Consider the following 27250-nt stretch of genomic DNA (forward strand, 5'->3'; position numbering starts at 1 on the left):
CAAAACACGGAGTGACCAACTTGCCTCATATGGTCATCTTGCCCCATAATTCCCTACATTTATCTCAAGTACATTCGTTTGCTAGTAATACTTCATAATATTGAATAACATTTTTCTATTGTGAAACTATTGCTTCTAATAAATCTATGTGGCTAACTTCGAGCTAATCTTGATAAAATTTCAATTATACAAACATTTGTTCCTATAAACTTAATAAGTGATAAATAAACAGTAATGAAAGAATGTTTTGGATTGCTGGAAAAGAGTTTAGCTTGTTTACCTATGGATCGTTTCGTAGATATGGTTTCGGGCTGTGATATCTGGTATGCTTGTAGTGTTTTGTATGGCTTACAAACTTGTTAAAAACATACAATTGCAACCTGCGAGTAACGCTTGGCCATCCACAAAAATATTACAAATCACTGTATAGTTTGACAAAGTTGTATGACAGATCGACTCTGCAAGTTTGGGGCTGTCCATAAACCACGTGGTCATTTTTTTGGGACTTCTCAACCCCCCCCGCCCCCACCCCCCCCCCCCCCCCCCCCGCGTGGTCATTAGTCCATACAAAATTTTTTATTCGTCCATACAAAATGGTCATTGGAGGAAACCCCCCCCCCCCCCCCTCATGACCACGTGGTTTATGGACAGCCCCTTTTTGCTGTGTCTTGTTTTGTAATTTGGCTTCTGAAGGTTGAAGGATTCGTCATTGACACAATCGTCATCATTGAAAATTCGAAAGCAGTTTTCTCGCTCAAAACTTGAATGTTTACTTTGAAAATATATTCACTGTACTCCATTCTGTATCCGCAATACAGTGAATATATTTTCACTGCGGAATTTTCAGCTTTGAACAAGAAAACTGCTTTTGAATTTTCAATGATGACGTTTATGTCAATGATGAATCCTTCAACCTGAAATGAGTTGTGGGCGGAAGAGTCAGACTCTTGCAAGGTGGTTCATTCATATTGGAAAGCAAAGAATAATAGTTTAATTCCGAAGCTTTGACATTTTGGACGAAAATTACTACTTTTCATAAAGTCTAGGGCAAAAATTGATGCATAAGTACACTAAGAGGCCATCCATCAAGTACGTCACGGTCCTAGGGGGGAGGGGGGTTTGTGAAAGTGTGACAAGCAATACAGTAAGCATAGGAAAAGCCCGTACGAAGGGGGGAGGGGGTCGAAAATTCCCAATTTTAGCGTGACGTATGGTAAGTGGGGGCAGGATGGGTCACCTAAGAAATGGACCCCTATAACTTTCTGAATATAAATCGTATTTCTCTGTATTCTACCACGACTCTCAGATACACTAGTCAGCTATGATATAAAAGTATAGAAAGGTCATAAAGTTTGAAACCTGCTTCTTGACAAGCAATTTTCAAAACATGACCCATCTTGCCCCACCTCATTTTTACGGGGGCAAGATGGGTCAGCTATCAGAAAACTCGATTTTTCTCCAACAAAAAATACTATATCTTCTATTTTTTCTCTATACATCTAAGCTTCACAGACGTAAAGATTACATGAAAAAAGTGTTGAAACATATCGGTAGATTATTCTCAGAACTAGAAGATTTTTGTTCAGGTAGCCATGAACGGACTTTGAAAACCTATATTTTTTGTAGGAAAATTTCAAAAATAGTTTCACAAACTCTCAGTGCTCTAATTGCTTCGATAATGTAGGTCACAGAATAGCCTTTCAATGAAGAATAAAACATTTTCAAAAACTATGCAAACATACCGAAAAATTAGGGTGACCCATCTTGCCCCGTTTACACAGTACACGTAGTTATATGGAATGTATAGCATAAGGAGTATAACGAAAAAATATTTCATTTTTTCCTGTGCAAGGAACGTAAAGAATTTTCAAAACAATCTATCACTTTTTTGTGTATCCACTTCGTTCATCTGGGAAAATTATTGAAAGATTCAAAAAATATATAGTAAGGTTGAAAACGGTACTGACCCATCTTGCCCCCTGACCCATCTTGCCCCCACATACCATACTTAATGGATGCTCCCTAAACAGCAATTAATAACATAAGGGGACATCCATAAAGTACGTCACGCCCATAGGGGGAGAGGGGTTACGGAAAGTGTGACAAGTAATGTATTAGGTATACGGAAAACCCGTACGAAGGGGGGAGGGGGGGCATTAAGAAACAAAAAATATGTATATGTAAATGTACTAGTCTACGTCGGTTGACAAAATTAAAAAAAAAAAAAAAATCCAAAATTTAGCGTGACTTACTAAATGGATGCCCCCAACTATTTCATTACCCATATACAATGTTTAAAAACAACATTTTTCAATAAAGCGACTTTAGTAATTCTTCTTCTTCTTTATGGCTCTACCTCCCCCCGGGACTTGACCTGCCTCGCTTCAACTTAGTTCTTTGAGCACTTCCACAATTATAAATTGAAGGGCTATCTTTGCCTGCCATTGCATGAATTTGTATATTGTGAGGCAAGTACAATGATACATTATGCCCGGGGAGTCGACAAAACTTTCTCGACCGGAACGGGAATCGAACCCGCCGTCTCCGGATTGGCGATCCATAGTCTTAACCATTAGGCAAACTGGAGACCACAGACTTAGAAATTTATATAACAGAACAACATAATACAAAAAACGTTACCCTAAATTTGAAAATCCACGACAACTAACTGACGGCTTGTAATATAATCTTTACAAAGTACATGAGCATTATCGCATAAAAAAGCCATTTTCCCACCTTTTACCGTAACCTTCCGGGTCAGTTTGGAACAGTGTTTTCTTGAATGCCACCTCATCCGTGCACGTCTGCTAAATTGCTTCAAAAGGATTGTGTTCTTTCCTACTCAATGCCTAGTTTAGAGGTTTCAGCGCTATTAAGGTGAAGACATGACGAATTGACCTTGAATTTTCAAGAGCACAAACCTGAAGAACCGAATGTTGGTTTTCGCTGAAAAGTTGATCGTTTGGTCACCACCAGCGGGTAACCAATTGATCGACTTTTCAGGGCAAGCCGACATTCGGTTCATCAGATTTTCGTAATAATTAGCGAAAAAGCCGTAACCAACAAAATGTACACAATTTGAGTAATTGCAGGAGTGAAAAGAAGCTAGATTTGTCTTCTAAATGCTCACAAAGTTTCCTTGATATCACTTTTCTAACTATTGAAAATCACTGATTGAGTGAAAGGCGTAATCCCATTCTATTCCAAACGAACAAAAACAAGAATTACGCCTTCTACTCCTTTGTTTTGTTTGGTGTTTTGTTTACGAAAGTGAAAGGCGAAACTGAAATCAACAGTATTGGGCGAAATTAGCATTCTCAGGTATCAATTCAGGCGTAATTAAATAAATGCAATTTTTAGTGCAAAAAATATCAAATTCGTGCAGTGTTCTTAGAAAAACAAGAAACTATGTCAGAACTGTATCAATTAACCTTATTTAAGTTAAATTATTCTGTATTACTTCTAAATAGGAATTGAAATTCGATCAGCGAAATTCGGTTGTTGTTTTCACATTGTTATTGCTTTGTTAGTTACGCCCTATTCGCGAATTACTCCCGATTTGTGCTCTTGAAAATTCAAGGTGTGGCTTCGTTATATATTCACATTAAGCGCTAGTAATCCGTGTAGTTGTCGGCTTAGAATAGCACTACGGACGGACCCCCCATTCCAGGGAAGTCCTCCAAACAGGGAACCCCAATTCAAGGTGACAGGCGATCCGTGTTGAGGGATGAATAGTTGAGAAGGTTTAAAAGATGCTCGATCTTTAACGGAGCCCGTCACATGGGTAGATCACCTTTTGAGTTTGTGTTACGGAGTAAGATCTACCGAACCGACACCTAGTGTCGTTCTATTTTTCAATTTTAGAATATGCGCTCTGGTACTTCAAGGAATCATAGTATTAAGTCCTTGCTACTGGTGTCTTGGTGACTTACAGTCTCTGAATAAAACTAAGTTATTTTACTTTGCAAATAGTTAAAAACCTGGCCATCTGAGGCTTAAATTATTGTAAAGGAGATCAAATTGGGTTAGGGAACCGTATTCTGGGGGTAGTTGATCAGCGGGGTGACGTTGATCACTATGGGAGCCACGTGCTTCAACCGCTCAGGACGCTACAATTCTGTTTCAATCGAAGAACTTTTGACGTAAATCAATTGTGTATTGAATGTATTTGAAAATTGTTTGGAGGTTTATGTCAATTGTGTTAGATTTCATGTAAAAATATTGACTGTTTTTTACATCATCATCACATCAAGTGCATTTAAACTCGGTAAAATATGTCTTTCAAAAAATCACTTACCATCAACGCCTTGTATGTCAGATGACTCATAAAACACTTTTATTCGTTCATGGTAGGCTTATTGAACATAGCTTTGAGTTCAAAATGATGTTACGTATAAGTTTTTTACCTACCTTTATGCTTTCAATGTTAGTCATTTTTAGTATACAAAATACACTAGTATGAGGCATCATCAAATTTGGTCTGTTCAATAATTGAAATCTTGAAATGTTATGTCAATGGTTGATCACCTTAACCCGGGATTAGGTTATTCGAACATTTTTCACAAAATGTAGCAATTTCTTGATAGAATTTCTACAGGTCCACTCAGTACATGTTTCAAAAATATTTGATTGAAATCATATGCATTGTACCTGATTTTATTTAAAAGAATAGAGGAATAGTGATAAACCTCCAAGCACTTTTTTAAGTGGTCTGGAAATTATGCATTTATAAGTAGGTCTTACACATTTCAGTGCTGAGCGGTTTTAGCATGCAATAGATCTTAAAACTGGTCGCAGTGACGAGCCCGAACAGGAAAAAAAAACCTGACATCCAGTTCCATAGACATGTGGCTCTTAACGAAAATGTCGATTTGTGCTTTTCAAGTGCCTTCCCGGACACTTTTTCCAGTTATTTTTTCGCATGAACACGGTGTAGTGTCTACCTAATGGTTGTCCGCATAGGATATCTACCTACATGAAATACTATTCATTACAGTACCTAAATATCTAGGTATGATTCATTATGTCTACCTAAGGTAGTATAAATACGGGTGGTCATTGGACCACACAGCAGAGACTGCACAAGCCTTGGACTGTCAACATCTTTATTATTCTTCTTTTGAAGGATATAAAAGTGGCGACGAGGATCAAGGAACGTGCAATTTCTTTTGAGTTATTCCGAAATTATTTCCTTTTGGTTTTCAGGTTGTTGTAATAACAAATTGTTCTTTTTGGCCGATGTTGCATTGACGAAATTGTCTTTTTGTTTTGGTAATAACGAAATGTTATTTTTTGTGGTGAACGAAATTGTTCTTTTGTGGCGGAATTGTCATATGTTTGTTTTGGTGAATGGATTTGTGTTATTTGTAATTTTTTGGTAAAGTTACCGATGTTTGGATAGCAAAATCGTCTTTTTATTGTTGTAGTTTTGTTAGCGAACATATGTGTTCTTTGAAAGTGACAGACTTGTCAGTTTATTTGTGCCATCATTATTTTGGTGATGAATGTTATTTTTTGAAGTTTTCTAAAGGGGAAAGGACTGTAGTGTCTACCTAATGGTTGTCCGCATAGGATATCTACCTACATGAAATACTATTCATTACAGTACCTAAATATCTAGGTATGATTCATTATGTCTACCTAAGGTAGTATAAATACGGGTGGTCATTGGACCACACAGCAGAGACTGCACAAGCCTTGGACTGTCAACATCTTTATTATTCTTCTTTTGAAGGATATAAAACACGGATTCCTGCACGAATGCAACAGTTAAAGAATAATGTAAATCTCGTTCTCACGGCAAATCGCGACATACAATTTTGATCTCGTTTGCAAAGTCAGAACATGATTCTTTCCTAAAAATGATCGTCAGCTTACCGAGTTCAAAAATGCTGTAAACCAGAAAATTGCTCGTAGAGATCTTTGTTTGGAAACTAATTGAGGGTAGCCAGTGAAATTTACACTGGTTGAAACATTCCCAAATACACTGTACTACAATATACCTACCCACATTTGTCTTCCTAAACTTTCATTCTATCCTGTTTCTTCTCAGTTACTGAAAATGTTTCGACACATGGCGATGGAATGTGGCACTGATAGATCACTGACCCTGCTAAGTCTTCTTTTCCTTCTGTTCCATGGTCTCACAAAACAGAAGTAGGCTATTTCGATCAGACTCAACAAGCTGGTGCCCGTGAATAGCCCTAGTAGACCTCCACAGTTGGCTACGAAGTCCGTTAGTCCGTACAGTTCTGATCGAACCATCGCGATGAACTGCGGCTCCTTGAAGAAAATGCTGAGAGTTCCCAGGAAATCTCTAGAAAGGGATGTCGGGAATATGTTGACTTGTGGTAATTGGCTGTGATCATTACTATGATACTCACGCAGAAATGCCGTCAATGTTGCCGCCGCTTTGAAAGCCTTGTTTCAAAAGCTCGAAATCGTACTGATACGTGGTGCAGCTTGGCAGACAATTACACTTTGATCGGTAGCTGAAAGCATTCAGTTTGGGTGCTTTTCCAAAATAAATCCTTCGTAACGGGTTGTCTATTTTCACGAATTCAGATATGGCATTGTGAAGACATGGAAATTGATTCGTTTCACAGACTTTCATTTGTTCGGAGCGCATCATGTTGAATTTCACACAACCACAACGGTCGAGGGTGTAATTCGATAGGCACTCGATCTCGCAGTTGTTCTGAGTGTAGATTAGGAAGTATTTGAGATAGCGTTCATCTCCGAAGAAGCATTTACGTTTTTCTGGCAGGTATCTGCGCAATTCGGGACTTGTTCTGACGACGAGAGGTTTAACAGCTAGCTGAGTTACATGCTCAAATGGAATTACAACCGAGTTTATCATTTGCGGATAATCTGCCGGGGAATGAAGAACAACCCTGTGACCTCGGGGTCGCGAATCGTCACATGTATCGCTCAGGTCGTTTTTGTGACCAGTCAAGACTAAGTTGAATGCCGTGTACCTTCCAACTCCTAGTCCCCGAAAAGGTATCCGGCCTCGAGAATCCATGGTGGTGTACCCTCCTTCTGGGGACCAAACATTGGTTTCGTTCAATGTTTTGGAAACGAATCTTCTCTGGAAGCGCCGAGGATGTGTTGTCGACGTTGTATCGGAAGTGACGTTTTGAACTTTTGCAAGAGCTTTGAAATTTATGGGTCGTCCATTGTCGTCATACCCGCTTCGTAGATATCTGCCACGAAGAAATATAAATGGGTCGTTCACGGGAAACGATCCCTTCCGCAACATCCGATGTTTCTGGAGCATATTGAAGTTCACGCAAAGGCCCATATCAGTCATAACGTATTGCAGTAAATATACTAATGAATCTTTATCATCAAATTCACATTTTCCTATAAAGTTTTCCATAGAGACTGAAACATTCTCGACAACCAACGCATAACTTAATGAATGTCTCTTTCTTGGTAGTGCTATGTCATAGTGTTTACTGAATTTGAACATAATTTGACAAAGCTGCACAGCCGCCAGAAAATTATCTGATCTGTAACGAAAAAGACACTTTCGATCTCAAAAATACACTTAGATATAAAATGTCTATTATCACATACGCATTATCGTAAACTCCGTTTTCCTCGATTTCCCGAACTTCTCCATCGAAGTCATACAACGATTTGGATATCTTTCCCGGTGGACAGATGGTAACCGAAGGGAACGGAATGTCCGTGACCGAAATCGGTTGGTTCTCGAAGTTCATAACTATTGGCGTTAGGTTCCACTTTTGCCAAGAACTCTCAATCAACATGGCACATCCAACCACCGACACGAAGAACATCACAATCCACCAGAATTTTTCGCACCAGGTTCGCTCCGGATCGCTGAAGTAACGCACTCCGTGCACCGAACTGGTGGCACAGTATTCGCCAAATATAGTACTGGACGGGGGTTTCGATTTCGTCCTAAACCAACGCATCGTTTCGGCGGTTTGGCACTGAATGGGAAAATAGGTTGATCTTGATGCACAATAAATACGGGTTTGTTACATAACTTTCAAGTTATTTGCATATACAGGGGATAGAAAAAATGAATTGCTTCACTTTCTGTAAAATAATGCAATGTTAGAACATAGTAACTGAGCTTTCTGTTTCATTTTTAGATACAGGGGATGGCCAAAATGTTTGGGTAGGCAACTTTTTTTCTCCCACAAAAAATTCAACATGCTGTAATTTTTCATAGAGTGCATCAAAAAATCTCAAATTCTGACTGTTTGTCAACCTATTATATGTGCATCATTGGTACATATTTGGGCTCGATTAATTAATTTTTCGCGAAGTAAGAACAGTTCTGGTAAAACACTATTATTTAGACAACTAATTTTTGAACTGTCACATCTCGGATACCAGTGAACCGAATTGAATGAATTTTTTAACGTTTTTCAACAATATATTGATACTTAATACGACATAATAAAATGTAATATTTTCTCACGGTAAATTAAGTTATACCGGGTTGAATTTTTTACCCATATAGAGGAAAATAAGTCAAATTTACAATACCACACAAAATTACTAAATGTGTTCTTCCTTCAATCTAAATAGGCTCTAATATATCTGATTAGAGATTTTAATAGTTTGTGAAGCATTCACATATTGTTAGTGTACGTTCAAAATTTCATTCAATTCGGTTCACTGGTTTCCGAGATATGACAGCTAAAAAATGAGTTGTCTAAAATAGTGTTTTACCCGAACTGTTCTCACTTTGCGAAACATTAATCAATCGAGCCCAAATTTGTACCAATGATGCACATATAATAGGTTGACAAACAGTGAAAATTTGAGATTTTTTGATGCACTCTATAAAAAGTTATAGCATGTTGAACTTTTTTGTGAGAGAAAAAAAGTTACCTATCCCAAACATTTTGGTCACCTCCTGTATACCCTTTAAAATTACTACATGTTGCCTGTGACAAAACAAAAGCTAAATTTGTTTCGTACTATTCAACTTATGAATAATCAATTATGATGCACTCAAAATCAAAAGTTTTTGATAATTGCTCTTCAACAGTAATTCAGGAGTAATTCGTAGTTACTCCTCGAAAATCGTAATGAGAGATTAAACATCTCTAAACGTGCGGTGAATGATGTTTGTCATATTATTTTCAAGCTGGGATTGTCTCAAAAAATGCAGATTACAATATTGTCATCATTAGTTCACCATGAAGGAAGTAAAAAAAACACTTCCTGTACCAATAATTTTGTACAATCCCTGTACCTGTGGGCGTGGTCGAAGGACTGGCATTATTCGGCTTTCTTGCCGATAATTTTGTTTCAATTTTCACGTATCAAATTACGAACGATGCGATGGGATTGGCATGTTTGTGTGGTTAAACGGAACTAATAAGGTTAAAGTTGAACAATTCGTCATCGTGTATAATCGTCTCATCATCATAAACACAAAAGCTGTTCTTTTTTTAATAACCATTATTAGCCTTGACACAAATATATTAAATTAGAGTTTCAGTGACATTAGTAATCCTTCGATTTCAGATACATCCTATTCCAAAATAAGCGATTACGTCGTGGTCACTTCTAAAACATGCAAAATTTAAAAAAAAAATACAAAACAAACAGTTTTTCATTTTTTTTTTGTTTTGAGTAGGGCCCCTATACTGCCCATGATCGCATATCAGTCCCATCTTTGCTGGGTTTCCTATTCATATGGGACAATTATGCGATCATAGGCAGTATAGCCGAGGCGGTAAACGCACGGGTATTCAGCATGACCATGCTGAGGGTGACGGGTTCGATTCCCGATCGGTCCAGGATCTTTTCGTAAAGGAAATTTCCTTGACTTCCTTGGGCATAGAGTATCTTCGTGCCTGCCACACGATATACACATGCAAAATGGTCATTGGCAGAGGAAGCTCTCAGTTAATAACTGTGGAAGTGCTCATAGAACACTAAGCTGAGAAGCAGGCTTTGTCCCAGCGAAGACGTTACGCCTAGAAGAAGAAGAAGAAGGACGCTCGCACTCCGTATCTGCAATGATCGATTTCTCTTCATTGATTTTATCTTATCTTATATTGGAAAACACGTTCAATTTTTGGATGATCTCTCGGTTTGTTACGGTAAAGGACGACTATCAGGTATCAGGTATCAGAAGGCCGGCTCCAAAGGCACGTTATCCTCCATTTGGGAAATTTGTGCCATATAAGCCTATTTCATCATTTATCTGAGGGAGGATGGGACAAGGGATGGGGAAAGGTGATGAAATAGGAAGGGGTACCCTAGAAGAGGGAATGGACGCATAACCCGAGCAGGAGAAAAAAGCTGAAGAATACCAAACTCAGGTAAGCCGAATACGTACAACCTGAATGAGGTATTAAGTAGCCCTGCATAAGAGGTAAAATACCTAAAATAATAACTGGTGTGTATTCTGTGCATAACACGTGAATAATGGCATCAGGTATGGCAATACCTAAATAATAATCGACGATTTTTCCATACAAATAGTGATTTTCCATAACTGAATAATACCTCAAACAGTCCTCACGCCCGTCAGAATACCCATTTTTTCATTTCTATCTCTGTCGCTCTTCAAAAGATTCCATTTAAAAATACCCATTTTCAAGTTGGGCGGCCCAACTCATAAATGGGTATTTTTAAATGGAGCCTCTTGAAGAACGACAGAGATAGCAATGAAAAAAATGGGTATTCTGACGCGAGCGTGCTCAACACCAAACCAATAACTCGTTGAGGTATTTCATAAATACCTACACAATACCAAAATTAGTTATTTTCAATACCAGGCTAACCGACCAATACCTCATCTTGGTATGCTGTAGTTGTGTGTCAGTTATTCGTTCCTGCTCGGGAAACGCAACGAGAGCTCATAGCCCATCCCAGTGCCCTGAAAAACACATTGTAAAACGCATAAGCGTAAAGAGAGCCTATACCTCATCGGAGGTAACTTGTGACATCATGCGACTTTCAATATGACATTGAAAGGCACGTCATCGAAAGCATCCTCAATAGTCAAGAAATCACCCAAGCAAAAACTACGGTTAAGCGAGTACTTTCTTGAAAACGTATACAACTTCTTGTAAAAGAGTCACTGTGGACATCCCAATTTGGAAGGCATGTGAGTTCACATGAATAGGCATGTTAGCCAGACGAACATCACAGATGTGATAATTGACTATGCGTTTTAAGCACTTCAGAAAGAAGGAGGTAACCAGATAAATCTTGGAACTCATTCCTTCTTTATACAACGCACGCAGCCTTTCGGGATAAAACTATGGAGTAATTTCACGCCATGAAAATACCCAATAGAAAACTACAAGAGTTCAAAACATGTTTAAAATACTCAAATCCCTCTGGAGAAAAATACCCTCCCCCTGGATATTCGATCTTGACGCGATGGGAGGGCTTAACCCATTAGCACTTTAGCGCCAGTTCATTCTCCACCGCTTGTACTTTGAGCTAGATATATCTAGTTTACGAGTTGAGCGCAAGTGAAGGAATCGCCGTAAGTGCTAATGGGAACCAAAGGAGTATCCGTCGTGCATTTATCACAAGTCAAAAACAAATTATAATTCAGCTTGCATAGACCTAATCTTTGCATTCTTTGAATTTTCTCAAATTTAACAATAATTGTTAAATTTAACGTAACGCAAGAGTGGGTAGAGGAGGTCTCTGCGTTACACTCATCATTCGTTACTTGAATTCGTTAGTACACAGGACAGGGGACGCTAGGATAAGTTGACTTACAGCCTTACAGATTAGATTCATTACAATTAGAAAATTATGGACTGATTAGGTAAAGATAAAACTGTTGATTATAGAAGTTTATATTTGTATTTCTTATTTTTATGGGTTTTGTGAATTTATAAAAGTTGCCAAATAATCATTATCATTTTTATTTTTGACAAAAATCAGTTGACTGAACTTTTTTGTTTTTATATCTTAGACGGTATTATTTCACTGATCAAAAAAAGCAGGAATTTAGTTAGGACTTAGGACGGTTGACATTGTAAAGGGTTACGATGGATATAATATTACTTTGGACTGAGATGATCACAGATATGCAGAAGACGACTAGCGAAATTAGGAACACAATTTGATACATTATTGACTATATTTTGACAAATAGGGTTTGACAAATTTCTTTACAATATCGAGTGGAAGCTCAAAAAGTGTTATCTAACACTAATATGAGAGTTATTTGGGATGATGCTGGTGCTGTCAATGACTAACATCGGTTATTGACACTATTGGTAATCAGCTTGAAATAATTTTCAGAATGTATTATAAAATAACTGAGGATATTATCCGATTATTGTTTGGGGAAGCTGTCAGCAAAACTAGTTGCCCATATCGGCTAAAAACGCTAGTTCTGGTAGCTGTCTTCGAATAATTTTCAGAAATATCAAATCTTTAAAAATTAGCTACGACACATTTTTTTTTTCTTTTTGCTCTTTGTATATTTCTTAAGAATAGTACTCTGAAGGCGTTAACATAGTCATAGACACCCTTTTTTATCTCTGAATGTTGTCCAGTGACCTCGGAGATTTTCGATTATTGAAATATTGTTCAATTATCAAATCATCTTTGGAGCTTCCATTCGATCAAAACACTAGTGCGATGGGAAAAGTTAAAAACAGTATTTTTAAAAACTACTACGACCCAATGCTAATTACTACACACTTTGCTCAAGTTGACGACATCGTCTAGTCCATCGTGAGTATTGGTCCTAGTAGGGGGAAAGTTGGGAAAGGGTCCAGGCTTTGCTATCAGCTGTCCTGCAGCTCCACCTGGTCACTCTTTAAAAAAAAAAAAAAAAAAAAAAAAAAAAAAAAAAATCCCTCTGGAGAAAAATAGGACAAAACCCCATTTGCCCCTGGAGATTTGAAGTAAACGGAGCATTTTAGGACCCACTAAGTCGATTATACAGCTATAATTCTCGGGTGGAAGATAGAGATTCGTAACTATACAAAAGAATGGTTTATCCGAAGATATTTTGAACTTGAACAGATCAGAGTTCCATTCAGGAATATCTGTTGCGGTCCGCACAGACCGCAGAAGACCAGCTTCTTTCAAAGCAATAGTTATGGTATACCACAACAGGGACGCCTGAATACGCAAATTTTGCGAAGGAACACTCAAAAGTGAAAAGAAAGTCAAATAGAGACTCCTCATCTGCTAATCAGTCAACTCATGATAAAATCTGCTCATGAGAGTTGGGTTTGGTGCTATTCTATGTTAAGTTATCCATGGACTGTACTGCCTAAGTAATCCATCAAACTGAAGCATCTCAAAATAATGTTTGAGCTACTTCAGATGATATAATCATCGTAGCAATACAGTCAGGTCTTTTTTTACGCGGTTTTGATTTACGCGGCCGCGCAAATGAAAACTCCATACAAAAAAAAAATCATCGTCTTATTTTTGCATGATTCGTCGAGAAATGATGAGACTTTTTTTACGCGTTTTTTTTTAAATTTTGAACTGAGTTTTTTTACGCGGTACGTATCCCCCGCGTAAAAAAAAACCTGACTGAACTGCCAAATATCAGCGAAAAGATGCTGAATACAAGAGCTGAAGGCATCCATAAGGAAAGATTGAAACATACTGTTAACGTTATTCTAAGATATAGTATGCTTGAGGCACGACACTTTTTTCATAATGGAAGAAGCAAAACTGGGTTCACAAGGTAGCCTATACAGAAGTTACCCTACGAAAATGAACTTTTTAAAGTAGAGCCACTTGGGCTACACAAGCTTTTTACGCTGAAAATTGGTCTAAGGTTTCCTAGCCGTAGCCACCACCCAAACTAGACAGGATTACACTCTTCACAATCACATTACAAAAAGGAAACACTAACGACAAATCAAATCGGTTCAATTTAAAAAAAACGCCAATGGCGAAAACGCACTAGGCGAAGCCATATAGGTAGTAATGTAAGCTAATTTACAACATTTGAATAATCCCGCCCTTGTTTAGCCTCAAATTTGAGATTTAAGAAGGCCAACTGATTAGCCCGGATAAACGTAAGGTCCACTGCACCATTGCTCCGGTTTGCGCAGTAAGGGAGTAACACTGTGGAGGACACCCTAATTCTCCACAGGCTCCATTTGTGGTTAGGTTTTTATTAGAACCCCCTAACCATTCATTCCTTGGCACGGTAAGCATAAAGCCGCATAACACCATGAATTAGGGGTCACCTGCTTAGTGGACTTTTACCACTGGATCAGGCGATCCATAGTGTTATTCTTAGTTAATTGAGACAATCGCTACCGACACTACACAGCTATCTAGGCTGATCGGGAAAAGAAGTTAACATTGATGGTCAACTTCCAAACGAACCCGAAAAATATGGTCGGTTTACCCTAACTTGCTCCTGATTTTCGGATGAGTGGCTCATGTGTTGCTAGTGCTTATTTCGGAAATTACACATTTTTAACGAAATTGTTGCTTTTGATGATTGTTTCTCTTTGTCAGGGTGTCGACTACTTGGAAACATCTGGAAAGTCAGGGAATGTCAGGGAATTTATTTCTGGACCTGGAAAGTCAGGGAATTTTATTGAAGTTTATGGGACATTTTGGCGCTGGATGTGCGCGGGTGAAAGCTGGTGTAATTTTGTCAGCCGTTCTAAAATCCATGTTCCAAAACCACTTGACATAGAAATAACTGTTTGGTTTTTGCTGCTTCGTTGACATAGTCCCCTCGTTCGGCCTATCTTAACGTTAACCAAAAACTCTAACAAACACGCTTAACTGGATATTGGAAAAGCTATGCGCCAAACAACTGTAACATTTCGTTTCAATATTAGCACTTTGGAGCATTAAAATTGAATGAAAATGTCACTTTGTTTAGCTCTTGTAGGCGCCATGATTCTTCGGCTTAGTGGGTAGTCTATACACATGGTCATAAATGCCATGATTCTGGAATATTTCGAATTGACTTTTCGATAACTGAACATTTTATGCGACGGCTAAAAACGCTATTTTGAACTTGTATATTTGTTTCCAACGAAAAATAACTATTTTACAAATTAAATGTGGGCCAATTATTGAGGACATTTTTCACTAAGTATGTACCCAAATCTTGGCCCATCAGTAAAGTGACGTCAACAACACCGAAAAAGTGACGTCAACAACATTGCTTGCGAATGAACCAGAAAAAAACGAACAGGAAAAAAGATTTTGTTTGCGAAGATTGTAAAAATATAACACAATAATAGGGTTGCGTTGTTTTCGTTACTAAATTAGGAAAGAACTTTAGTTTAAGTGATTTATTTATGGTTATGTGAAAATGTACCCAGGTAACCACTAAGCATTTGAATAAGCCGTGTATCAGCCCTTTTATGCATTTAAACTGCTTGCTGCCCTACATAAGCAGTTCGAATGCATAACTGCCTTGAGTTAGCATAAGCTGTGCTGCTCAAATGCTTTTGGCTGTTAATTAGCATTTCAACTGCTTGAAGTGTTTTCACTTGGGAGCAATCAGAATGCTTTTCAACTGCTCTTTAAATGCTAGGAGCAAAAAGGTTGGGAGATATTTTACGCATTTGGCAACACATATTGTCTCTCTCTTACAGAGCCTATGCTTCTGTTTACAAATTTGTGCATCTTATTTGTTTCTTAATTTTCCCCTACTCATCCAAAAGCACCAAAGAACACATTACTGCAGCTGGATTGGATTGAGAATTTGTCCATCAAAAAATCACCAATTATTCATCATTTCGTCGGAAAATGTGTGCCTAATAGGTGGATGCTTTGGTGGATCATAGGATTGTTTGAAAGAGGGAAGAACGAATCATATTCCACAGATATTTAAAAGAAGGGATCGTTATGCTCTACTACAATGAAACATCTCAATGAAAACAAGTTTTGGTTGTTGAATCTGAAGCTGTTATCGAATCATTCTTTATATTGGCGATTAAATCAACGCACGCCACCGGAACAGCTCTAGCATCGTGGATCAGGAGCAACAGAATCAGAAGCAGATATGATTCATCAATCTCCGGATCGTGAGTTCAAACCTACATCACTACAAAAATCAGCAAAAAAGTACCACCTAGCACCGCCTGGAATATGGAAGGACGATGAAGCGGGGAAGCTGGCTGAGAGAACGAGAAGCAAACGTCAATCTATTTTTGTTTTTTTTTTGCTCGACGAGGCGTTACGCTTCTTTGATATTTCGTCACGACGTTCCTAAAGGAATAGCACTAAGACAGCCCGTTATTTTGCCAAAACATGCTGTGAAGTAGCACTATAGGCGCATATACGGCTAATTAGCATTAAATGCCTTGTCGTAAAGGCTACTATAATGCTGAAGGAATGCTATTTTAAATGCTTACTGGTTACTTGGGTAGTTTGAAAGCAAGATTGGTGAACAAACAGTGATAATACTTCAGCAGAAATATTAAGGACAAACGTCTTGACATCCCGCTTCAACACTGCATCAAAACTTCAAACACACAAATCTCAAGAAGGCGTTACACAACAAAGCAGTTTATTATTCTGTTCTTGCTCACTTGCAATAAGCTTAAAATAAGAAGATCAGGTGCGCTGGTTTTGTTTACGAAGAGATTTGTGCCCTCGAAATCGTGAGAAGGTGCCAAAGTCGGCCATTGTGGCGGCCATGTTGGGATTCTAACTAGTCTGTCCTTAAAAAATGAGGGAATAAGTGGTTCTAGCGCTTGGAAAGCAATAGGCCAACATTGTATCCAATGGGCCAATTTTTGTACCGTAGACCAATGTTACATACCATCGCATCGAATCTTTTTAACATAATTATGTAAGTTCTTGAATATTTACGTTAGTTTACTTCCAATTGGATAAACATGTACTGCCTAGAGTGCGTGATAGGGTCAACACATCCTTTCAAGTGCTGTTAATTAACGAGTTATGGTCAAAATTGTCAAAGCGGCTGACATATTAGGCCAAGGAATGGTACACATACCCTATGATCAGTTGAACATATAGTTTACATTGGACGTCACGGTAGAATGTGTCAATTAGAAAAACTAGGTAACTAGGGGGTCTCCAGTTAGCCTAGTGGTTAAGGCTATGAATCGCCAATCCGGAGACGGCGGGTTCGATTCCCGTTCCGGTCGGGAAAATTTGCTCGACTCCCTGGGCATAGTGTATCATTGTACTTGCCTCCCAATATACACATTCATGCAATGGCAGGCAAAGGAAACCCTTCAATTAATAACTGTGGAAGTGCTCAAAGAACACTAAGTTGAAGCGAGGTAGGCCAAGTCCCAGTGCGGACGTAGAGCCACAAAGAAGAAGAAGAAGGTAAATAGTTTCTTCAAAATGTGAAATCCTTGATTCTGACTTAAGATCAAATCAAGGTATGATCTTAAGCCTGAGTGTTGTAGTATACAGTTAACGTAATGCCACAGGTAATGTTGTTCTCAATTTTATCATGAAGCCTTATTTTATGTCAAAATACAAGTCCATTTCAGAGCAAAAAAGTTCAAAGTCCATAACATTATACTCAATATAATGTTTGAATTTTCGACCCATTCTTTGGTAATAACGTTTGATAGGTTTCTAATGAATTTATTGGCGGATTCTGTCTTGAGATACTCAGAAATTTGTTGTACAGACCACTGATGATTTATTTTTAATTTCTGTAGAAATCTTTTTTGAATCCCTAGATTCTGAATTTTCTAAAACAATCATTAGCAATTTCTTTGCCAAATCATTAGCAAACTTTTCACATGTTATTTACAAATTATCGAGTATCCAAACGCCATATTTAGTGATCTCCCGACATATTCCTTACACGATTCAAAATGGCTGCATTAACATGTCTAAAGGGTCTAACTCGTTTTGTAAACAAACATTGTATCTGTCGCTGTAGGGCTCATTTCGATCCACCCACGCATCTGGGGGCCGTTATCAGAAAGAGCGAAGATAGATCTTTCTGATAACGGCCCCCAGATGCGTGGGTGGATCGAGATGAGCCCTACAGCGACAGAAACAACGTTTGTTTACAAAACGAGTTAGACCCTATAGACATGTTAATGCAGATGGGTTCGCAAATAACTCGTGACATGATTTGGTGACATTCTACTTTTATCGTGAAACCGTGTTTTTTTTTTTCTTTCTTCTAACAATTTGTTTGAAGTCCAAACATTAAATAAAAAAAAAATAAGTGTTTCTTGGCACGGAAAAATATCTGTGTAGATAACTTACGAACACAATCAATGCTAGAGGTACCAGCTACAGCTACCACAAGAAAATCTATAAGAAGGAGTTTTAAGTGAATTTGTTGGCATTATAGCAGACCTCTAAGAGAATTTTCCATAGAAAGTTACAGGTTGAAGGTCTTTTTGCCAAATGAGGAAACAAACTACATTTAGATGCTTCTAATCAATTTACTGTACTTGTTTACAGCAGTATCATAATATTGCAAAACTTTTGGCTGAATAAGAAATTGAAGGATTTTTGTAGAGTGCTTGTCGGAAATGCAAGATTTTATTTTATTTTTTCATTATGCAATTTAAACCATACATGCAAAATTTGCGACAAAATCACACCACGGGATCTGAGCAGCTGGAGTAGTTCTAACTAATAAAACAAAATCAAGATGTCATTCAAATGATGTTCTAGTTATAATGTCTATCCAATATCCTGGTTGTAAAGTTGACTTAAAAGAATTGTTAGTTAATCTTCTGAATGGATTATTATCTAAACTAAGGAGTTTTTCCACTAGTACCTACCTAATTTGTTTTTTTCTATTTTTTCCATTCTTAGAGAAACAAGGAAAATTCCGAGATTTTTTTATCTAATGAGCAGTATTACTTTGCACGATAGTATATGTATCAGAGAAGCGGTGTCGATATTTTAAGTGCATTTTTGTCATGAACAAAGCAATAAAAACAAAAACATTGGACGCCATGTTGAATCGAATGCTGGGATGCTGATTCTGACCCTTCGTCATGCTCCTGACTATAACGAGCTATTCGAGACGTTCTTTATTATGAATAACTGTGACCGAGTACTTTTGTAATCAAGACAAGTTTAAACTTCATTATAAGATATGATAACAATCATACTCGGACACTAAAGAGGGCTCGGCATTTACAGCAACAGTTTGAAGGCATCCGTAGGAGATGGTAAATAAACCGAAAAATAAATGTATTTTCGGTTATTGTGACGGCACATACATCGCTTATGTTTGGTTGAGGATCGAGTGCAGCAACGATCTCGGTGTTGACAAGCATACATGCTAGAGACATGACACACGAGTTTGTCATTTCACACCGGGCATGCACCGGGTTCACATGTTTACCTAAACCGAAATTACCCTTTACAAAAGTATGGTTCCTAGTGTGAAGAACTAGCAATCAAGTTAACGTCCAGGGATAACAATGATTAGGAAAAGTAAATTTTCTGCATTAAACCCATAGGCCAGGGCAGGGATGGCATACTTCTTCTTCTTCTTTATGGCTCGACGTCCCCACTGGGACTTGGCCTGTCTCGCTTCAACTTAGTGTTCTTTGAGCACTTCCACAGTTATTAATTGAAGGGCTTTCTTTGCCTGCCATTGCATGAATTTGTACATTGTGTGGCAAGTACAATGATACACTATGCCCAGGGAGTCGAGAATTTTCCCGACCGGAACGGGAATCGAATCCGCCGTCTCCGGATTGGCGATCCATAGCCTTAACCACTAGGCTAACTGGAGACCCTGGAGGGATGGCATACTCTTCAGTGTGAATGCAAGTGTGCGCGGTTTTAATATGAAGACGCTGCAATGTGCACATTTGCAGTACAGGCATGCAAAGATCGACCGTTACTCGCGTTACTGTTATTTTATGCTAAATATTGCTCTGAGCTATCATAACCAAACTAGGCAAAATCGGGCTCACAGCACAAATAAAATAAAGAAGAGCAGCGATTAAACCAATTCGGTATCGTTTGAAAAACTCCAGAGCCGAAAATACATGAGAAAATTTGCCGACCGGAAGGGAATTCCGCCGTCTCATGATTGGCAATCTAAAGCGCTCTTTCACTAGCCTAACTGGAGAGCCCGTTGGTGTATTTCATGGTACATTAAATTGTTAACATTTTTTAGAATTCTAGTTGAGAATGAAAAAAAGCACAGTGATGCAACGTTTACGTTTCTTGAAACTCAATTTAACAGTGCAAAATATACAGATGTAACTCGCACCATAATTTAGTCTACCTTACATTCAGGCACTCATCCACTTCTTTCTCATCCAAACTAAGAACTTCTCATTAGATAGGCAATAGCGTAGTTGTTCCTTTGTAAGTAGATTCCATATCACTCACTAATAGATAAATCTACCTTCTCCAACCCTTTTGCAGAAGAAGTTCAGTCACTCAAGGATTCAGAGAGCAAACTTAAACAGCAGTATGCCGAATCTCAACGCCGTGAACGTATCCTCGCCCGACGGCTCGCCGTCAAGGAACAAGAGATGCAAGACTTTGCCGTAAGTTTGTGATTTAACCGTTTTTAAACCCTTTCCCAGCTGAATTCTACGTAAATTTCCTCCACCCTTCCCCACAGAGTCAAATCGCCGAGCTCAAGACTGCCCAGGCCCCGGCTCAAGCTGCGCTTCGATCCGCCCTGCTCGATCCGGCCGTCAACATACTCTTTCAGAAGCTCAAGAACGAACTCCAGCAGACCAAGGCCAAACTGGAGGAGACACAGAACGAGCTGTCGGCGTGGAAGTTCACGCCCGACTCCAACACGGGCAAACGGCTGATGGCCAAGTGCCGGCTGCTCTATCAGGAGAACGAAGAACTCGGCAAGATGACCTCCAACGGACGGTTGGCCAAACTCGAGGGCGAGCTGGCCCTGCAGAAGAGCTACAACGAGGAAGTGAAAAAGTCCCAACTGGGTAAGTTGAGTAGGGAGCGAAACTAGCGAAATAATTGCGCACTTGGGTATTTAAATTTCCTGTTCCCAAGTGGAACAGTCAAGTAAAAGTCTTCCTTTCTCCCCAAGTTTGACAACAGCAAGGGGAGAAATGTCACTTTTCCTTGCGTTATTTTTCCACGTAAAAAAGTGACAGCTCTATTTGATTTGCCCTGGAACCGTTACGGTAGACGATGTTACACTATTTTTCTTACTTGTTATCTGCGAACTGCTCAAGTGATTCTGAAGAGAATCACTACCTGGCCATTAGTACATCAATGTTGAGCATCTAGTAGAGCACCTTCTTTTGGGTCGTAGGTGATGTTCCTCCAATTTCCTTCAACCTCCTTCAGTCTTTAGATGTCCATTCTCAGCATTCTCTCAGAGTACCTACAAACAATGGTGTGTGCTATTCTATGCATCGAAATTTCGTAATATTCACAGTGCTGTTGTAGATGATGATGATTACAGTCCTGCGCACCCCTGGCGGTGCAGAGGGCCGAATTGAAAGGTCTCCATCCCGGGCGATTTTCCGCCATCGCCTTAACCTGTAGTCAGGTCAAATTTATGTCGACTTGCTTGATTCCGTTATTGAGGCTGCGCCGCCATGAGCCTCTTGGTCTGCCTCTGCTGCGATGTCCTGCTGGATTCCAATCTAACGCTTGCTTGCAGATTTTGTTTCCGCCCCTGCGTAGAGTGTGGCCGACCCACCTCCACTTTCGCTCCCGAATTCTGTCGCTATCGGCTTTTGGTTCTACTTTGGAGATCCAATTGGGAGGCCACCATGCACGAATTATTATATACCGCAGGCATCTATTAATGAAGATCTGCAGCCGTTAAGTGTTCTCCACTGATACACACCAGGTTTCACTGGTGTATAGCAGCACAGATTTCACGTTCGAATTGAAAATTCAGATTTTAGTGCGTCGACTAATCTGGTTGTTTTTTCTATACATTTCTTAAACTCACAAAAGCAGCGCTCGTCTTTTTGATCCGTGCACCTATGTCGATCTTGGTGCCGCCATCGGCCGCCATTTGGCTACCAAGATAATGGAAGCTTTCAGCATTATCCACTGATTTCCCAGCTACCGTAAAGCTGGAAGGGTTGACCGTGTTTACATTCAACGATTTGGTCTTGTTTACGTTGATGGTAAGACCTGCCGCTGAGGAGCGTTTTGCAAGATCATCGAGCTTGCTCTGCATATCAGAGCGCCGTTGAGCTAGGAGAGCAACGTCATCAGCCAGTTCGAAGTCTTTTAGGTGCTCCATGGTAATTGGCTGCAACATCAATCCACGATTTGGTTCACGGTCAATCGCACCTACCAGGATCTCGTCGATTACGATGAGGAACAGTAGCGGTAATAGTATACATCCTTGTATCACTCCAGCAACGACCCGGATGGGATCGGTCAAAACACCGTTGTGCAGTACTCTGCACGAAAATGCCCTGTACTGTGCTTCAATGAGGCCGATGATTTTCTTGCACCCGAGGGCTCCCCACATACTTTCATTATTGAGACGGTCGAAAGCTTTTTCGTAATCAATAAACACCTGGTAGAGAGACTCTTGAAATCCATTGTTTTGCTCCAGGATGATACGGAGCGTGAGAATATGGTCCATACAGGATCAACCGGCACGGAATCCTGCTTGCTGCCGTCGGCGAATTGCGTCAATCTTCTCCTGTATCCGGTTTAGGATCACTTTGCAGAGGACTTTGAGAACAATACACAGTAACATGATGCCCCGTCAATTATCGCAAACAGTCAGGTCACCCTTTTTGGGTACCTTTACTAAGATGCCTTGCAATTAGTCGGCCGGAAATGTCGCGGTTTCCCATATGTTGCAGGATAATTGATGCAGTAGTTGTACGGATACTACGGGGTCAGCTTTGAGCATCTTAGCTGATATGCGATCGACCCCTGGGGCCCTGTTCAATTTCACGCTACGGATGGCTGTTTCTATCTCCTGCACTGAGCTTCGGTGTTGACACGGGTAATGCGTCGAACCCTTGGCGGATCATTCTGATATGTTGAGTGCGGGATCGACACTTCCAAAGTGCTCGAACAAGCGTTTCAACTGGTCAGCCGGGTCGATCAATAACTGTTCAGACGTGTCTTTTACGGGCATCGCAGCATTCATCTTGGTTCCACTAAGGTGACGTGAAACATCGTAGAGGAGGCGGATATCGCCGGTGTTTGCGGCTTTCTCGCCTTCGTCGGCTAGGGAGTCTGCCCACACTTTTTTGTCCCGTCTACATGAGCGTTTCACATCCTTCTCAAGAGCCGTACAGCGCTGACGGGCTACGGCTTTGACTCCTCGTGTTTTCGCTCGCTCTATCGCGGCTTTGGCGTTCCTTCGCTCCTCTATCTTCCTCCAGGTATCATCTGTGACCCACTGCTTTCTTCGGGTTCGTAACTCACCCAAATTATTCTCGCCGGTGGCGATGAAGGCATTCTTGATGGCGCTCCATTGATCTTCTACGCTTCCACCTGCTGGAATATCCGCAGCATGGTTCTCTATCTCCTCGACGAGGACCTTTTCACCGCAGTGTCTTCCAATCGGCGTATTTTCAACCAGCGCCCGATTTTCTCCTCCAGTGGATAAATCCTAGCAATGCGCAGTCGGATCTCGCCGATTAGGATATGATGGCCGCACGCAATGTCGATTCTTCGTTTGTTCCGCACATCAAGAAGGCTGCGTCTCCATTTTCGGCAGATGCTGATGTGGTAGATTTGATTTTCCGTGATGCCATCACGGGAAACCCATGTAACTTTGTGTACTGCTCGATGAGGGAAGAGCGATCCCCCAATCACCATGTCATTGTTGCCACAAAACTCTGCAAACAGCTTTCCGTTTTCGCTCATTTCTCCGAGACTATCAGGTATCAGGTATCAGAAGGCCGGCTCCAGAGGCACGTTATCCTCCATTTGGGACATTTGTGCCATCGCCAAAATAACAGCCTATTTCATCATCTACCTGAGGGAAAAGGAAGGAAAAAGGATTTGGATGGGGATAGGGACAGGTAGGGAAATAGGAAAAATACCCTGGAAGAGGGTACTAACGCACAAGCGTACCACAATGGGTTCAAACAGCGCCCTAAAAAGGGCACTGTAATTACGCATAAAGCGAAAGAGAGCCTATAGCTCTTTACCACAGCAGGTTAAGAACAACAGAATATCCTGAAGATTCAGGTTTCTGAAGTCAGTTTCACTTAATAAGTGTTTACCGAATACTCGGAAACGCAGTTGCGCGAAAACTGGACAGTTACATATCAAATGATACGAAGTTCCATAATCGGATTCACAGCTATCACAGGCAAATGAATCAGCTTGCTGAATATTCGCCATGTGATAGCTGAGTCGGCAGTGGCCAGTCAATGCTTTGACCAGCATGCTGCAATTCTGCTTAGACAGATTAGTTAGATACTTCGCCACCCGTAGAGATGGCTCAGCACTATACAATTTGGTTTGACGACATGACTCCAAACTATTCCAATATTGTCTGTGTTGAGTGACAGCCCAGGTGTGAATCTGAAGCTTAATCCAACACTTCGATATCGAAATAGCTGGCTCAGGGCCAATGAAGTCATGTGATGCTCCAGAGCGAGCTAGCTCATCAGCCAATTCATTTCCAGCGATGGAAGAATGACCAGGTACCCATAGCAGGTGAACAGCGTTTGCTGAATTCAGCTCCTCGATTTGAGTTCGACAAGCGATAACTATCTTCGACCTGGAGTTGGCCGAAGCAAGTGCTTTAATAGCAGCCTGGCTATCTGAACAGAAGTATATTACTTTGCCCATTACGTGCATCTGAAGTGCTGATTGCACTCCGCACATAAGAGCAAAGATTTCGGCCTGAAAAACGGTGCAGTGTCTACCAAGTGAATAAGACTGATACAGCCTTAGCTCACGAGAATAAACACCAGCACCTGCTCGACCTTCGAGAAGGGAGCCATCAGTGTAACATACGATGCCGTCTGAAATACTTCTTTCCAGATAACCAGATGTCCACTCTTCCCGGGAAGGGAATTTCGTGGAAAATGTCCTATATGGAAAATTACAAGCAATTGTAAGATCACTTGGAGCAAGGACAATTTTGTCCCAATTCACCAAAAGTGGAAACAACGAGGTGTGTGTTGATGTGCGGTTCACAGGAGTTTCCTCTAGTAGACCGAGTACCCGTAACCGGTAAGTGCAAGAAAGGGCTTCTTGTTTGAGATGAATGTGTAGTGGGGCAACGTCAAAGAGAACTTCTAGCGCTGCCGTAGGAGTTGAAGAGAACGCTCCAGACATCGCCATTAAGCACATCCTTTGGAGATGGCCTAATTTTGATTGAACCGTTCTCACTTCACCCTTTTGCCACCACACAAGACATCCATAAGCCAATATTGGCCGAACCACAGTTGTGTAAATCCATTTGATATACTTGGGTTTTAGACCCCAAGTTGTACCAAAAGTACGCCGGCATTGCCCGAAGGCCATACAAGCTTTCTTGATTCTGAACTCAATGTGAGGTGTCCAGGAAAGCTTGGAATCAAGAATGACTCCAACGTACTTTACTTGTTCAGTCACATCGATTTCAGAATCAAAGAGACGCAAAGGTCGAACGCCATTACGGTTTCGCCTTTCCGTGAAAAGAACAATAGATGTTTTACTCGGATTAACCGAAAGGCCATATTGGCGACACCAACCCTCAACTACCTGAAGGGCGTTTTGCATCAGGTCGAAAAGGGTGCTGATGCACATACCAACTAACAATGTTAGGTAGTCGTCGGCAAAACCATAAGTAGGAAAACCGCTATTATTGAGTTGCCTCAATAGCGTATCTGCTACGAGATTCCACAAAAGCGGTGATAAGACTCCCCCTTGTGGGCATCCACAAACACTCATACTCAATTTCCTAATCCCTGTTAGACGCAATGTCGAGAAGAGATATCGGTTTTTGAGCATTTGGTGAATCCAATTGGAAATCATTGGAGATATACCATGACTCCGTGCGGCTTCCAATATGGCATCGAAAGACACGTTGTCAAAGGCACCCTCGATATCTAAGAAAACACCCAAACAAGATTGCTTTTGAGCGAATGCTTTCTCGATATCGTAAACAACCTTGTGTAAAAGAGTCACAGTGGACTTACCAGATTGGTAGGCATGTTGGTTCACATGAAGAGGCACGTTGGCCAGATGAACATCACGGATGTGATGATCCACAATGCGTTATAAGCATTTCAGAAGAAAAGAGGTCAAACTGATAGGTCTGAAACTCTTTGCTTCTTCATACGACGCACGACCCACTTTCGGAATAAACTTTACAGTAATATCCCTCCAGGATTTGGGAATATACCCTGTAGCAAAACTGCAAACAAGTAGTTTATTCAAAACATGTTTGAGATAATCAAATCCCTTCTGAAGCAAAATAGGATAAATCCCATCTGCCCCAGGAGATTTGAAAGGAGCAAAGCTATTAAGAGCCCACTCAATCGATTCTATAGTTACAATACTCCGAGCCGAAGCTAAAGAATCATAACTACAAGAAAAGACATCAGGATCATCCGAAGATGTAATATCCACACATCCAGGGAAGTGTGTGCTGAATAAGCATTCCAAAACTTCCTCATCAGAGGAAGTCAGATCGCCATTTGTCAAACGAAGTTCGTTCACCCGGAAATCCTTAGATTTCGCAAGGATTTTGTTTAACCGACTGACTTCACTCAAGCTGGAAACATTTGTTCAAAGGTTTTTCCAGCCGGATCGTTCAGCAGACCGGAGAGCTTTCCTGTAGGCCTTGCGAGCCGACCTGAAAGCCTCCGAACCAGCCGAACGTCGTCTGTTCCAACTCTTTCTACATTGTTTCCTGAGTTTCGCCAGATCAGAGTTCCACCAAGGGGTTCCTCTTGTGATCTTCACAGACCGTAGAGGGCATGCTTCTTCAAAAGCTTCCATGATGAAGGTCGTTGTAGTATCAACGGCATCATCTAAATCACTTGGAGTGCCAATGGATAGTGAATATCCATGAAATTTGGTATAAAGATCCCAGTTTGTTGACCGAGTGTTCAAAAAAGATATAGCGATGGTCAGATAAAGATTCTTCATCTGACACATGCCAATTGGTCAGCTCGTGACTAATTCTGCTAGAGTAAAGCGTTATATCTAACACTTCCTCTCTAGCAGACACCATGAAGGTTGGGCGGTTACCTATGTTAAGTAATGCAAGATCTGTACTACTTAAGTACTCCATCAAACTGGAGCCTCTCAAGTTAATGTCTGAGCTGCCCCAGATGATATGGTGAGCATTAGCATCACTGCCAACAATTAGCGGAAGGCCTTTTGAAGTACAGTATGCGATGACTTGTTTGAAAGCATCCGTAGGGGATGG

General features: G+C 40.3%; 2 protein-coding genes across 2 annotated transcripts in view; one reads left to right on the plus strand and one right to left on the minus strand.

The window, feature by feature from the left end:
- LOC109401152 (pre-mRNA-splicing regulator WTAP) overlaps positions 1-27250 on the plus strand; it is a 57602-nt gene that overhangs the window by 27291 nt on the left and 3061 nt on the right. Inside the window, exons 3-4 of the mRNA XM_062842821.1 lie at positions 20323-20447; positions 20525-20858. Coding sequence (XP_062698805.1) covers positions 20323-20447; positions 20525-20858 — 459 coding nt within the window. The remainder of the gene's footprint in view (positions 1-20322; positions 20448-20524; positions 20859-27250) is intronic.
- LOC134284207 (pickpocket protein 28-like) lies at positions 1218-17766 on the minus strand. The gene is made up of 3 exons (XM_062842820.1): positions 7582-17766; positions 6384-7514; positions 1218-6316 (listed from the first exon to the last, which is right to left on the minus strand). Exons 1-3 carry the CDS (start codon positions 7941-7943, stop codon positions 6049-6051), a joined length of 1761 nt encoding a protein of 586 aa, XP_062698804.1. The 5' UTR covers positions 7944-17766; the 3' UTR covers positions 1218-6048.

This window comes from Aedes albopictus, chromosome 3, assembly GCF_035046485.1.
Source record: "Aedes albopictus strain Foshan chromosome 3, AalbF5, whole genome shotgun sequence".
Taxonomy (NCBI): Eukaryota; Metazoa; Arthropoda; class Insecta; order Diptera; family Culicidae; genus Aedes; species Aedes albopictus.